At 36.8% G+C, this 14395-nt stretch overlaps 1 protein-coding gene across 8 annotated transcripts in view; it reads right to left on the bottom strand.

Moving 5' to 3' along the window:
- The window catches only part of ADGRL2 (adhesion G protein-coupled receptor L2), a 163169-nt gene that overhangs the window by 17822 nt on the left and 130952 nt on the right, over positions 1-14395 (bottom strand). For all 8 annotated transcript variants that reach the window (XM_075508502.1, XM_075508504.1, XM_075508503.1 and 5 more), the window contains 7 exons: positions 13572-13755; positions 11541-11663; positions 11061-11266; positions 9800-9973; positions 7919-8128; positions 6684-6904; positions 5336-5402 (listed from right to left, as the gene is read on the bottom strand). In XM_075508502.1, the coding sequence (XP_075364617.1) occupies positions 5336-5402; positions 6684-6904; positions 7919-8128; positions 9800-9973; positions 11061-11266; positions 11541-11663; positions 13572-13755 (1185 nt within the window). The remainder of the gene's footprint in view (positions 1-5335; positions 5403-6683; positions 6905-7918; positions 8129-9799; positions 9974-11060; positions 11267-11540; positions 11664-13571; positions 13756-14395) is intronic.

Here is a 14395-nt window from a genome sequence, read left to right on the forward strand (position 1 = left end):
AGACAAAGTAACTATGACAACAGAGCATATGATACTTGTTTCTCCATCACTGTGAAATACTGCATAGTTTTCAGTTTCAGTAGTCAAAAGACCATGATTTGCCACTTGTTCAAACATGCTGGCATCTCTGTTACACATTGTATCATTATCAAAAGCCTATTTTGCCCACTTACAAATACTGTAACCAAACCTTTCCATAGATTTGCTTTTGGCTCCCTTACTGCTCTTCATCTAGAAATTGATTGTTTTGGAGGAACTTGTGAGTTAAAGACTTTTGGGCATCCTGCCATTTTATTACACAAGACACTAAGCAGTGAGGGAAGGGAATTTGTTGGAGAATAATTGCTTTTAGAAGGAATGGCTGAATTACTTTTCTTGAGAAATATGTAGGGGGAGAAGGAAACAGTATTTTTGCAATCAATTGTACCAACTTTGTATAAGGAAAGCTTTCTCAGCCCTGAGCAACCTGGTCTGAGCTCAGAGCTGAGACTGTTTTGAGCAGGAGGTTGGACCACAGATCTCCTGAAGTCCCTTCCAATCTGATTTGTTTCACGACTGTGTGAGGACTGAACTGTTACTGATCTAAGCAAATGAATCTGTAGATATTTTCCAAGCTTGACAGATGGTCTGAGTAGGGCACCTTTCTTTAAGAAGAATGTTCACCACAACACTCTTGGGTGAACATGTAGGGTCACCTAAAGGCCCACATGAATGGCAAGATGGGCTTTTGAAAAACTTGTAAGGGAACAAATGGGCTTCTGACAATGACAACTTTCTCATCCCTTCATATAAGATCAAGTGCTAGTGACTGGCTGGGCCTCATCCTGATAACTGGGCTGCATCCACCCCAGATGAACCAAATCTGCAGCTGAACAGTACCAGCCTCCTTCAATGACAATAAACAATATAAATACATAGTGTAAACACACACACAGCCACAGTGTATACATCTCAAACAGTCGTGAAATTATACCCTTGATAAAGTCAGTAAAATCTCTTTCATGCTGCACTTCTGAAAATCAGACCATCACTCTTTTGAAGGCTAAAAATAAGAATTCAAAAGTCTGGTCAGGCATCAGGTTCAGATTTGAAGATTCTGCTGTGGTACCGAGAGTGACAAAACACACAGTTACAGTAGGTGGAGCTATATGTGAGAGCTCTTAAAACATTAGCTGATAAGAATAAGCAAAAACTTGTATTGATAGTATTTCATTAATGTTTATACTAGGTTTTTGCTGTAATTTGTTAAATATATTATCCACTGTAAGAGACAGGATACTGGATTACATAGAGAACTAGCTTAATCTATACTCTGATTTTAGAAATGTGTGTAAAAGTGAAGAAAAATAGAGCACCTTTTAAAATACCAGTTCCTACCTATCTGTTAATAAGACAAGTGTAACTGGATAGAACAGAGCAAAAGAAAGACAATTAGACATATACTAAAAAATAAAAAGTAACTACTGTGAAATATAAAATTTGAAGAATTTTTATGGTAATAATCAAATGCAGCACCCTGGAAGATCATCCTTCTTTCATAACCAACACACAGAGAGCCATTTCTGGTTTGGAAATCAGAAGGTACTGGACATGAAAAATGGTGTAAGTAGGAATTTTGTCTTTCTGGCACCTGAAACATATGTAATTTTGATAGAGGGAGTGTCTTCAAGTCAAATTAACTTTTTTTAAAAAGTGGATGTAATAACCTGCACAGAAGACTAATGGATTGGAATTAGTTGCAGGTACAATGAATTAGTACCCAAATAAAGCTAGATTTTGAAATAATTATGATAAATTTCCTTCTGTGAGCAATAGATAAATACCATATATCAAGTGTTTACTATAGAAAGATATACATGTATTATTTATATACATAAGCTTACAAATACAGTCCATTTTCATACGCGGAGCTAGATTATGTGTGCATCTGTATGTATACATCCACTGACTTTGGTGAAGTAATGCCTCAACCTGAGTGAAAAAAGAAACTATCTTTCTTATGTTAACAAAACAGGACATCCTAGGAATTTTTGCTTAAACAACCTTTGGTAGCCTAATATATTGGCTCCATCTGCCAGAAGCAAACTCCAGTGGTTTTGGTTGAATTAAAGTCAAACCAACATCACCCATTCCTTGGATATGAATCAATATGGATCTACATACAAGTCAAAATACTCAGGCCTTTCTGACCAGATTACAGGAGTGCCCTGTTTGTTTTATAGCCATCAACCTGCTCAATTGAATCATGTCCACCTGAGCTTAGCAGCTTAAAATTCATTCCACACAGCCTGCAGTGCTGACATGGATATGATAAGACAGAAGAACAGAAACACCACTCTGAAGTAACCTAGCTGAACTGCACATGTTCTGACCCTTTTTGAACTCCCCGGAGCTTTTGCTACCTGGCAAATGCAGCTCTAAAACTGTTCTTGTATCTCCAGATCTTTGCTCTTAGCCATGCAGAAGCCTATTTCTCTCTGGGACTGGCAGCAAGAGAGGTGTTCTCTGAAGAAGGCTTCTAAACGAGCATGCACGCTGAACTCTTACTGAACTGAATTAATTATTAAAGATGCAGATGGAGCTGTCCAAATGATAAGAACAGCTCCTGACGTATCATGATCCAAGCTTTCATTAAACCATTTCAGGCATACTAATGGTTTCCCACCGCTCATTACTTACATGCTCTTTTCTCATAGATATAATGACACTGGTGCCCAAAGGCATGACAGGCTATGGAAGTAGTGAAGTTGAAAGTTCCTCAGAAGATGTACTAAGGAACCTCATACTTCTCCCCTATACTTCCCATCCTCATTTTGTGTAAACCTGTATACAGATACAAGTGCAAATGCTTATAAACTCAAGAGAAAAACTTGTACATTAAAGTACTAAGCAATATTGTCAAAAAAGAGCTTATGTGCATTGACAACGCTATTAAATTGAGAATCATAAAAGTGATTTGATTAACATGTTAAAAAGCTTACCAAGGTGAAATTCTCACGGGCTACTGACACTAAGCAAGCTACACTACAAACACGGCTCTTCGGTTACACTGCACATGACATATTATTTTTCAGCCATTACACTTCTCACACTTCTTCCTCCAGTCTCTCTTGCTTTCTCAGTTGGGACGATTAGAGGGCAAAGCAATTGCTAGAGAAGAATTACTCCCAGGAACTGTGCTGTGATTGCTACCTGCTGTTTCATATTTTTGAAGTTGGGAATACTGCTCCCAAAGGCCTTTTGCGTCTCAGCCTAAATGATTTGCTGGAGGATAATAATGTCATGGCCAGTAAATAATAGTGAACTATGTCTGTACATGGTCAATATGATTAAATGTCCTTCACCTCTATTCTCACTCTGACCTGGTTATGAGGAAGTGCAAAAGCCGTCAGCAATGCCCAAAGCTTCCCATGTGAAATGTTATTTTAAAGCAAGGGAGAGAAATAGAGGTGACTTAGCAAAATACTCCCAGTAACAATAAAATAAAAAGCTAGACACAAAAAGCAAAATTATCACCGCACAATCAGACTTGAGGTAACTGACCTGTTGTGGCATGAAACTTAGAACAATTTTCTAGTAATGATTACAACAACTGCAAGAAACCACTCTGTGTTGAAAAATATTGTCTATCACATTGAAAATACTAAGTATATCTTTCAATTGTAATTGTAGGTTTAATTAAAAAAGAATCCCTATCATCCTGAGACTTGATTTAACTTAAATGTATTTAGAATAAACTCTGTACAATTATTATGGTCTATACTTATATCTTACAAACACTATAATTTTTCTAATTCAACTCAAACACACATGAGTTTTGGCACCTACGCCTATTTCTTTGAAAATATGCCAATGAACTCAAACAACTTCTACACTGCACAACTATCTTTTCTTAAGTGACTGCTCAAGGATTGAAATAGTTTTTGAAATAAATAGAGAGTAAAACCAACCTAAATATACATAACCTTATTTCAATATTGAAGATACCAGGAAGGAATAAAGTACCTACAAAAGATTGGCTGGGTACCTTTTTAATAGAAAGTTCCATAATCAAAGTATCAGTTTATTTTTACATGGAGAAGTAATGTAAACTACAAAAAGTGTTGAAATAGTACGTCTGGCGTATAGATCTATAAAAGTCAGAAACTTCAAAATTACACCTGATACATGTGTTTCAGGCTGAAAAAATAATAATGACAAAATACAATTCCTGAATTTGGAAATTCAAGGGAACTGAACTTCTGTTAACATTTCACAACTCTACTACTGTATAAAGGCAGGGCAACAGGTAACTATTTAGACTTTCAAAAGCGTGAAAACAAATTAATTCATCCTTCCAAACTATCAGCAGTTACGAGAAAAGCTCTCTATGTACATAGGCTATGTCCCCAGCACCAGCCTTCTAGAATATTTCCCAAGTATAGCCGGGCTTTAAAAATACGGAATTAGCAGAGAAAAACAAGGTGAGCCAAAATGCATGTTGCATTCACTTTCCTTCCAAATTCCTATGTTGTGCAGCGTTGGCATTATTAGTCTGAAATTACAGGGAGATGTCTTTTCCCTGGGTTGCCAGATGACTCTGTGCTTTTTACCTGAAAGTGCTCAGAGAATGGATAATTGATGTATGAACACAACATTCAATCTTAAATGGACAATGGGGCACACAGCTGTGGGTGTACAGAACGGTGTGCATGCATGCAATGACTTTACTCAAACGATTGCAAGAACGTGCATATGCTTTCTACTGGTTACGTAATATTCTATTATTTATACTAAAACAGATGAACTTGTATGTCTGACATACATTACATGTAGCATAAATACACACAGAAGTAGTCATGGAAAAATATGCATATGCAAATACACGTACAAATACTGTGTAAGTGTAATGAAATATTAGACTTATTTAATTATCCAATGCATTAGAACACCCTTTTGAGATCATCATGTTGGATAATTAGCAGATAAATTCTGGAACATGTACAATAGTGACTCAATTGAAAGCAATAATAATGGTTCCTTTAAAAAAACCCCTGTGTTTAGTACTTCATTGATTTTTCATATGACTACACATGTCAATATGACCTTCAGAGTTCAAGCCATTAGGAAAAAATGGCTATGCTGAAGTGCCACCACAGCTTTGACAATTAATCATTTGGTCAGCACTCTTTAAAGATTTCTAAACATTTATATAACCACTGGTCACATTACAAATTGTTTATAAGTATTTTCATGAAATGTCTTGTGAATAAGGATGGTATTGACTGATGTTATTCAATCTTTTTAACTTTGCTGTGAGGCAACCTAAAAGGGAAGGAAAAAACAAAGTTCTTACCAGAATAATAAAGGTAACAGGTCCAATGAAACTCCAGATAAAATAGTTATCTACATGGAGCCAGCAACTATCATGGAAAAAAGAGAACGAAAAGTGAACAACTGCATTAGCACCTCAATCCAATAAATGGAAAGTGAAAATATACTTCTTAAGCTAACATTTTGCCAGTAAACAATGATAAACATTGCACAGTAGCACTTAGGCCATGGACAATTTTTCCTAACCCAAAACTATTCTGATGAGTCCTGTTTAATAACGCTATTGAACTTGAAAATACATCATCAGGAATAGCTAACATATAAGAAGAAACAAAAACAAAATGAGCTCGCTTTCCTTTCAGTCAAAAGGTTTGGTCACAGGTGCTATCATGGACTAATGAATCAGTAAACATTTTTCACAGGTTTTCCATGTAATCTTCAAAATCTGCTTTTAACTTTATATCATATGCAAAGTGTGTACTCCTGAGGAATATGAGACAGAAAATGTTCAGATGCCATGTTTTGCTGAAAAACAATGTGGTATAAATAAAATGCCCCAACTGGGAGTTGAACATTAGAGAAAGAATATGTATGATACCAGACTGAATGACGTGTAAACCTATTAGGGCCGACTTCACTTAGTGATTCGTTTTTCATACAGCCCAGTTCCCTGCTGAATTGCTCTTAGTTGTCTTTCATCAGTAGCAAAATCAAACGGCTTTCTTGTAGTCAACAGTATCTTCCCATTCTGTAACTAATTTCATCAAAGGACAACGTAAACACTATTGGAAGGCAAATTCATGCCTCCAGCAACTCAAATCCTCAGAAATGTTTTCTGTCTACCTTGTGTCACTTTCTACATATATCTGTATTTTTGTAAATAAAAGGCAGTGTCTAATTTTAATCCTGCTGTAATCGTCTGATAAAATATTAAGAAAGTGAAACATATGGGTTGGAATATTGTACTGTCATAATTCAGGACGAGAGTTAGCTAGAGGGGCAGTTGAACAAAGAGATCTAATGAAGCATTAGCTTAAAACTGGGTGGTTATGCCTGTCAGTACTTTAAGTTGAGAATTTTTACTTAATATACATTTGAGGCCAAAAAGTTATTTACTTTTTCAATTTGTTTCAGGTCAATCTTTTGTGTTAAAAGAAAGACCATAATTTAGAATCGGTCTCTCTAGAGTACAAATCCTCTGAACCTAGAGAATTACAAAAGACTTGATTGTAATTTGTGCACAGCATTGCCATTCTCTTACCAATAAAGCTTTCAGATGGTATTTTAGTCTGTCAGGGACCCTCTGACAGCTAATAGGCTTTAAAAAATTATTCACTTGAAAAACACTCAGGTCACTTGCAATTACTTACGCTTTCTCTGTTCCGTAGCTCTTATAGTCAATAGCTGCTGAGACACCAACTACTGTAGCAGGGAAGAGGTAGCCAGCAACATAATAGTACTTCTTCCTAGAATATTCACTTTCAAATACTTCTACTAACATTAGATAAAGCTGCACTCCTTCTAGACACATCCAGGCAAAGGCTGCCAGGAAGAAAAAGTGTAAGAGACCTGCGAATATTGGACATGCAATCTGCAAAGAAAAAGAAAGATGGAAATATAAACCACAAAATCTTCACATAATTACATCTCCAATTAAATAGTGTGTAGTAGAAGAGCATATACTTCTATCAGAGATCTTTCACAAATTCAGAAGCATTTTCCCTACCTGAAAACATACACTGAACATTTGAAAATACTAGTGCGTGCTCAGTAGCTACAGAAAATAAATTAGCTAAACAGTGTGAATGAAGATAAGGAAATTGCGCCCTCACCCCCCAGTCTACAATTATAGAGTGGACTTTTCAATTTTATAAGCAACTCTTTGATTTTGAAACTGATACCGTTTTAGGACCTACAGTTTAGATAATCTGAGACATGAACAGTTGGTTCTAGATGCATAATGAAATACTGCTTATTTAAAATTATGAAGCAGCCATCAAGCCATTTTTATCTGCTGTAATTTGGAAGTTTCTACTGTCATAACAGAAATCCATCTGAATTCTCTCCCCTTTGGCTGAGTTCTGGATGAAACTACACTGAATTATTAGATTTCAACCCAATGAATTGTTTCAGAATTAATTTCACCAATACTGCCAAAAAACCTGCATGAATGTGCAGTGTAAAAAATGTGTAAATATATAGATAAGGCTCTGTACTTATATATATATACACACACACAAAAAAGTAGTAAATAGCTGTTGAGACATATGAATATATAGAGAAAACGTATATATGTTCCTAGTACATCAACATTTAATTTCATGTCCTCTTTCAAAAGTTTAACCACCTGCTTCGTTAATAGCTGATGTTTCTCAACGGAAAATGAAAAACATTGCAGTAATTGGGAAATTAAGGCCACAGTGATATTTTTGATGGATGTAAATACTATTTATGAACATGTCTATCTTATTTTCACACTGAGCTTTTATTTCAGCCTTGCTGTGTCAGAATGCTGAAAGCTTGGCAGTGTTGTCATGTTTTAATTCAAAACCATTTCAAACAGTCATTTCAGAGAACAAGATCAGTACACGCAGAGAAAACTTACCTTGTACTCTGTCTTATCGATGCCTATTAGGAAAATGAACTCAGCAATGAATAGGTTGATACAAAGGTTCTTGTGAATAGTGTTACGATCGCTTTGCAGGCCACGGAAAAAACAGAATGTGAAGATGCAGATGGCCAGGCAAACAAGAGAGATGACAATTCCCACCCAGGTGATGACAGTGAGGAGCAATTCGTGCACTCCATCTTTGTACTAGAAATAACCAAGAATGGAGAAAATTAATATGACTCTTTATGAGTATAAACAAAAACCTATTTTCACAGGTAGCATCCAGAAAAGTCACTTGTTCATTACATGAGATGGGCAAAATGTACTCAGTAATTTCTCAGTCTCAGGTCAGCTTCCCAGAAGAGCAAGATTAGGGTAAGTAGAAGAGGAGCAGGTCTGAGAGAAAAATGTGACTATTTTAGCCCGATCAGATAGCATTTTTACTTTTCCTATGGCTCGCTGTAGACTTGTCAGACAAGAACAAGTAGAGAAACATAACATTTTGAAAGTGCCACTAGCTCTGATGCAAACGAAGAGGAGAGCTTTCCCTGGGACCTCCTATAAGAGTACATGTTCTTTCCTACAGACCTGCAACTCCACAGCGGAGAAGAAAGCAACGATTTACACACCAATTAGGACAAAATGCAGAATATGTTACGCATGTAATTCCAGCTCTAATCTCACGTTTAGCTAAAGAAGGCTCCTTGCTTCAGTTGTGACAGAATCACTTTTGTCATCTCGGTTATCTTTTCAGCAACCTTTCCGAATACAACGGCTTATGAGAAGTCTCATATCCTTGCAAATATTGCATGCTCCGGACCCCCTGACATCCAGTAAGTGCTCTAACTAGACAACAAAATTTCAGAGTATGAAGAGGCATTTAAACAACCAGTATGGAAGCTCCTTGACCTTCCTGCTCTAAGGAGAGCTGGCACTTGTGTTTCCAGGGAACAGCCTTGTCCTGGTTTCGGCTGGGACAGAGTTAATTTTCTTCCTAGTAGCTGGTATAGTGCTGTGTTTTTGATTTTAGTATGAGAATAATACTGATAACACGCTGATGTTTTGGCTGTTGCTAAGCAGTGTTTACACTAGTCAAGGACGTTTCAGCTTCCCATGCTCTGCCAGGTGCACAAGAAGCTGGGAGGGGGCACAGCCAGGACAGTTGATCCAAACTGACCAAAGGGCTATTCCACACCATATGGTGTCATGCCCAGTATATAAATGGGGGGGAGTTGGCTGGGGGGCAGGATCGCTGCTTGGGGACTGGCTGGGCGTTGGTCAGCAGGTGGTGAGCGGTTGTATCATTTTTTTTTATTTTATTTTTTTCTTTTTTTCCCCTCCCTTGGGTTTTGTTCCTCTCTCTCTCTTGTTGTTTTCCTTCTCATTACAATTCATTATTATTATTACTATTATTTTGTTCCAATTATTAAACTGTTCTTATCTCAACCCACGAGTTTTCTTACTTTTGCTCTTCTGATTCTCTCCCCCATCCCACCGGGGAGGAGTGAGCGAGTGGCTGCGTGGTGCTTAGCTGCCGGCTGGGGCTAAACCACAACAAGCCTGCACAGCTGCCCCTACAGATACTCTCCAGCTGTACTGACGGGAAGTCTGTAAAATGGTTGTAAGGTTGGTCAGTAACTTTAAAATATGACTTGAAGTAAACTCTTGTCCTTCCCTGTTTTTCTTTCCTGTTATTTTGCTTGTAACTTTATGGGTGAGGAAAAAAAGTGCTACAGAAAGCAAATTGCTTTGGAAAGAGTGGGTGGAAGCTATAAATACTTAAGAAACTTCAGCAATTTTGGATCTTGCTAAAAATTTAAAGCTAAATCTTTAAAAGTTTGTTCCCTGCCAATGGCTAGAAACATCATTACCTACCACAATTTCCCGATGAGCCATAAGAATTGCAAAGTTGGTTAGGTGACTGCAAGCACACGTAGTATGAGTTTTATTTGTGTCAACCAGTTTGCAGCCTTGAGTTGACCAGTATCCCATCATGGTCCTCTCTGAGTAGTTCCAGAAGGAACAATTTGCATTGAAATAATTGTCAGGCTGGGAGATAAAAGGATAACATAAAATGAGGATTTTACACACTAAGATGGCAATAACAATTGTTTAATATGTGTAAAGGGTAATTTAGATTAAACTTTGCATGTTTCGGACAATAAAGTTTTTCATCAGCAAAATTGTGGACTATGTTATACAAGGAAGACATCTAGTTTAAAAGGGACTTTATAGTCCGAAACACTCTAAAGTGTAGTCTCAATTACTGTAGACCCAATTTTAAACAATTACAATTTCCATCTTACGATTTTATGCACTGATGGTACATTATAGCCATTTTTGCTTTCTGCAAAATTAGGACTGTGAATTTATTCTGAAGATGTTTCTCCTGTAATTGAGAATTTGAAAATATGATCTTTTTCCTTTGATTCTCACCTTTGGTCAGGCCAAAGTCATGTGAACAGACATCAGGAAAAAGTTCATTCCTCAATGCCTATCTATTTTGATGAAAACCAATCAAAACAGATTTATAAAAAGAGGCAAAATGAGAGGAAAATCCAACCATATTTTCTCTGTCACAGTGGTGATTATTTACTTTCCCCGTGTGAGACATGAAAACAGAAAGGACCAAACTAACGAGCAAAGAAACACATCAAATAAATTACCATGAAGAAAATATACACAAATTTAAAGTATAACAAACCAAAATATAATACTTTATTCTTCACTGAATAAATGCATTTAAACAATTTGTATAGGCTTCCAGAACTTGGTCCAAAATTAATATAAAAAGTTAAAGTGTCATTAAAACTTGCCACATCAGACCATCAAGAATCTTAACAGTTATTTTCCACCCTGCTACTTACTAAAGTAAGAGTTAATTTTCAGTTAGAAACAAATTAGTCATTTACATTTTCATGTTGATTACTGAATTAGCTTTCATTAAGAATACACTTAAGTTCTAATAATCACTGAACCAGGCTCATTTAATTTTATGTTCATAGACTTAACTAAGCCTGCGTCTCTGACCTAGTCCAACATTTAAAATTCAAATGGAAAAAAGGTTATTTTTCTGCATTGCTTTTCTCTCTTGCTGATTTTATGACCTTCCCATTAATTCATTAGCATAACTCACATCAATGTGTTCCAGCGTAAAATGCACAGGATCAGTCAGGTACACCCGGCTAGACTCCTTGTTGATAGAGGCTGCAATGACGTGGGAGTTGACTGCGATCGTGCTATTCCGCCCAGCAAAGTCGCTGCCTAGCTTTATGGTTGCATTTTCAGTACTGAGAAAACGCCCCAAACTTTTGTAAATGATGAAAACCAGTTTTGCTAATCCTACAAAAGAAAAAAAATCCCATCATCATGCCACAGAGGTCTACAGAAAGACAGCAACCTGTACTCTAATGAACTGACAATAAAGCATCAGTAAACAGAGAGGCATTTTCAGGCTATGTATTTGAAGAAAAAAGCCCAGGTACCCACGATCTTCGAGAAAAAGCCACAGAGCAGTTTTGTTTTGTTTTGTTTTGTTTTTATATTTTAACTGGGGGAGGTAATGCAGGTTTTATAAAAGTTAATGGAGTTTCAGTGCTCCGTGCCCAAGACTCACCGTTCCTGCTGTTCTGTTTCACGGTGCTTGCAGAGAGCTGAATCGAGTTGCCTCCTTTACTGCCCTGAGGAAATTTCAAGTCCTGCACCTGGCCTTCAGTAATGAGCACTGCAACATCCAAAACTAAGCAGACCAGAGGAAAAAAGAAAAGTGGTAAAAAAGGAGAATGCAGAGAAAACCTCTTGGCCAGACTGCAATATGCCAGATGACAGTATTTCCCCCCACTTCATTTAGTTTTCTCACACTGCTGTCCTCATTTGCCACCGTAAGGCAGATCTGTACTGCATATCTCAAGCTCACAGAGTTAGTTTCTTTAACTAAATCTAGTGCACACTACTAAAATGTCAGCACTTTAATAGTGATAATATGACATCAAACCTTGTTTTAATGTGTGCCCCCAAAATATCCACTTAAAAATACCACACACACATGTTGCAGAGAAATGTTAATTTTGAAGCTCCTAATGTCTATGCAGTATCCTGTGCTAACAAATTTAGAACTTTAAGTATTGATTTAGATATAAAGAGTTTTGAAAACAGTCAGCAAATGAATCCCTAAGTATACTTATGCCATGTATTTAGCTAAATCAGTATTTGTATCTAAAAAAAATTTCTAATTTTTTTCCTAAATCTAATTCTGTATAAAGGTTGATAGGAAACCATTTCATTGGTTCTGCTAAAAAATATTTAAATTGAAAACTTAGATGCCACTCAGCCTTACTTAAATTTTAATTTTATAACACATTGTATATTGGGAAACTTTCATGGGATTACCATCGAAGGCTGGATTCCTTTAGATATGTAAAATAGTATAGGTCAGAGTGGTCAATTTGTTAACAAGTATCTGCGTTATATTAAACTGGTCTAACTATAGACTGACAAAAGGTATGAAATTAGGGAATGATTTCTCTTTCTCTAAGCTACACATATGTATGTGCGCTGGGAATTCAGTCTTGCATGGCATCAGTAATGTGTTACTAACTATGACTTGAAGACAGCTTATCACAAGAAGTGATGTTCAGACGGTCTACTGAGCTCCATGGAACTGCTCGTGTACATCCTGAGAGAGATCTTCTGTGATTCTACCCACATTCCTTCAGCAACAACTGGTGCAGTTACATTGATAATGTACTGTAACATCTTTCCCCATCCTTTCCCAGTATCTTCCTACTCAAATTAAAAACTAGGCAGAATCATCTTCTACAGTTACAAATACGCAAACATTGAAACGTGAAAAGTCTCATTTCTGCAGTCTATTCCAAGTCTCCATCTCGGTACCCCTCAAACTAGCAGACTTTCAGCTTCCTTGTACCTCACTGAGACTACATTAATCTCTGTAATAAGATGAAGGAATTTTAATTTTATGCATAGCAATGATTTTTGCTTTAACACATCCCACGTACCAATATTTGCACATCTCTAATACCAAACCCCTTCATTTCTCTGTCACCACTTAAATTCCAAATTATGCTCCAACTATCTTCAGCTATTTTGCAGTCTCTGAAGCATAGCTATTCTGCATTATGGGAGATGTAGTTCACTGAACACATTTTTACCTGAAGGCAGTCATGTTTAATATAAACATTTGGCCTATGTTCTGAGTGCCTAAAATATTTAACTGGCAAAGTACACTGCAAAAAAGTAATTTAAATTCATTAGGAACAGTTTATATATAACAGGAAAGCATTTCTGCAGCTCTACAGAAAGCAGTTACCTCAAAAAATCCATACTCTGCCATTTAAGCACTCTTCATATCCATACGTTCTGCTAATGATTTTTCAGTGGTAAACCAACTTTGCAACATCAACTACATTCCATTTTACACTGTATTAATGACACTAAAGAAGAATGCTAATTTCAAAGAACTAAACAAGAAAAGCGTGTCTCCCCCGCTTAGGAGCATTTACCTTTCCACCAAATGTTGCGCAGCTCAGCTTTCAAGCAGTATGTCGTTATGTGGAATATTTTTTCCTGATTTTGCGTAAAGCAATGCACAGCACTTCAAATTATGCTTGAAAAGAAATTTACTTACCGATATTTTCTGTGGGCATTGAGACTCTAGTTGGTTCTAAGAGATTATCAGCCAAGACAAAAGCCCCTTCTTCTAACGTATCAAGTAGCATTGTGGCTGCATGGGCTTGTTCTGAAGAATTCATGTCCTTCCAGGACTCCAGAGCTTCAGGCCTGAGCAGGTTGTCCACTGTATCCACAATTGCCTGCATTCATTAGAAAACTATCATTAGGTCTGATTGCCTAGGCAGCTGGGGAAAATTTCCAGCGTTATCTGGTGACAATTATAACACTTAACTGTCAGAATCATTTACTGTGATTTAATGGCACTGGAAAACTATTTTCAACATAAAAATATTTTCCATCCTCTCGCTGGATTAGCATTAATAGAAGTGCAGTTAGCCACTAGCATTGTGTGGTCTCTAAGTGGTAAACATGCAGTTTTGACTCGTCTCGTGTCAGATATAGACGGTCTTATTAATGTGCTGAAAAATGTAAAATAAAAGCCTGAAGTTTTGCCTGAAGCTTTCATCTTAAAGTTAACGTCAAAATGTATAACTTCTATTTAAAAATACTAATGCCAAAATTGGCATTCTGCAGTTTAGGCTAAAATGACAATAATTCTCTTCTGGAAACTTAGCCCAACTCATGCAGCCATAGCACTATAAACTACTTGTCTATGACAAACTGCCTTCTTTATTACAGGAGGCATGAAATGAAGCTGACTCAGTGGATATAAATTAGCCTGGGCCACTCTCACTCCCCCTCCTATTCCTGTACCTGTTCATAGGTACTTAAAAAGATTACTAACTCCCATTCCTGCACAAAGGTCAGTTAAAAAAGGAA

Source organism: Mycteria americana, chromosome 7, assembly GCF_035582795.1.
Source record: "Mycteria americana isolate JAX WOST 10 ecotype Jacksonville Zoo and Gardens chromosome 7, USCA_MyAme_1.0, whole genome shotgun sequence".
Classification (NCBI taxonomy): domain Eukaryota; kingdom Metazoa; phylum Chordata; class Aves; order Ciconiiformes; family Ciconiidae; genus Mycteria; species Mycteria americana.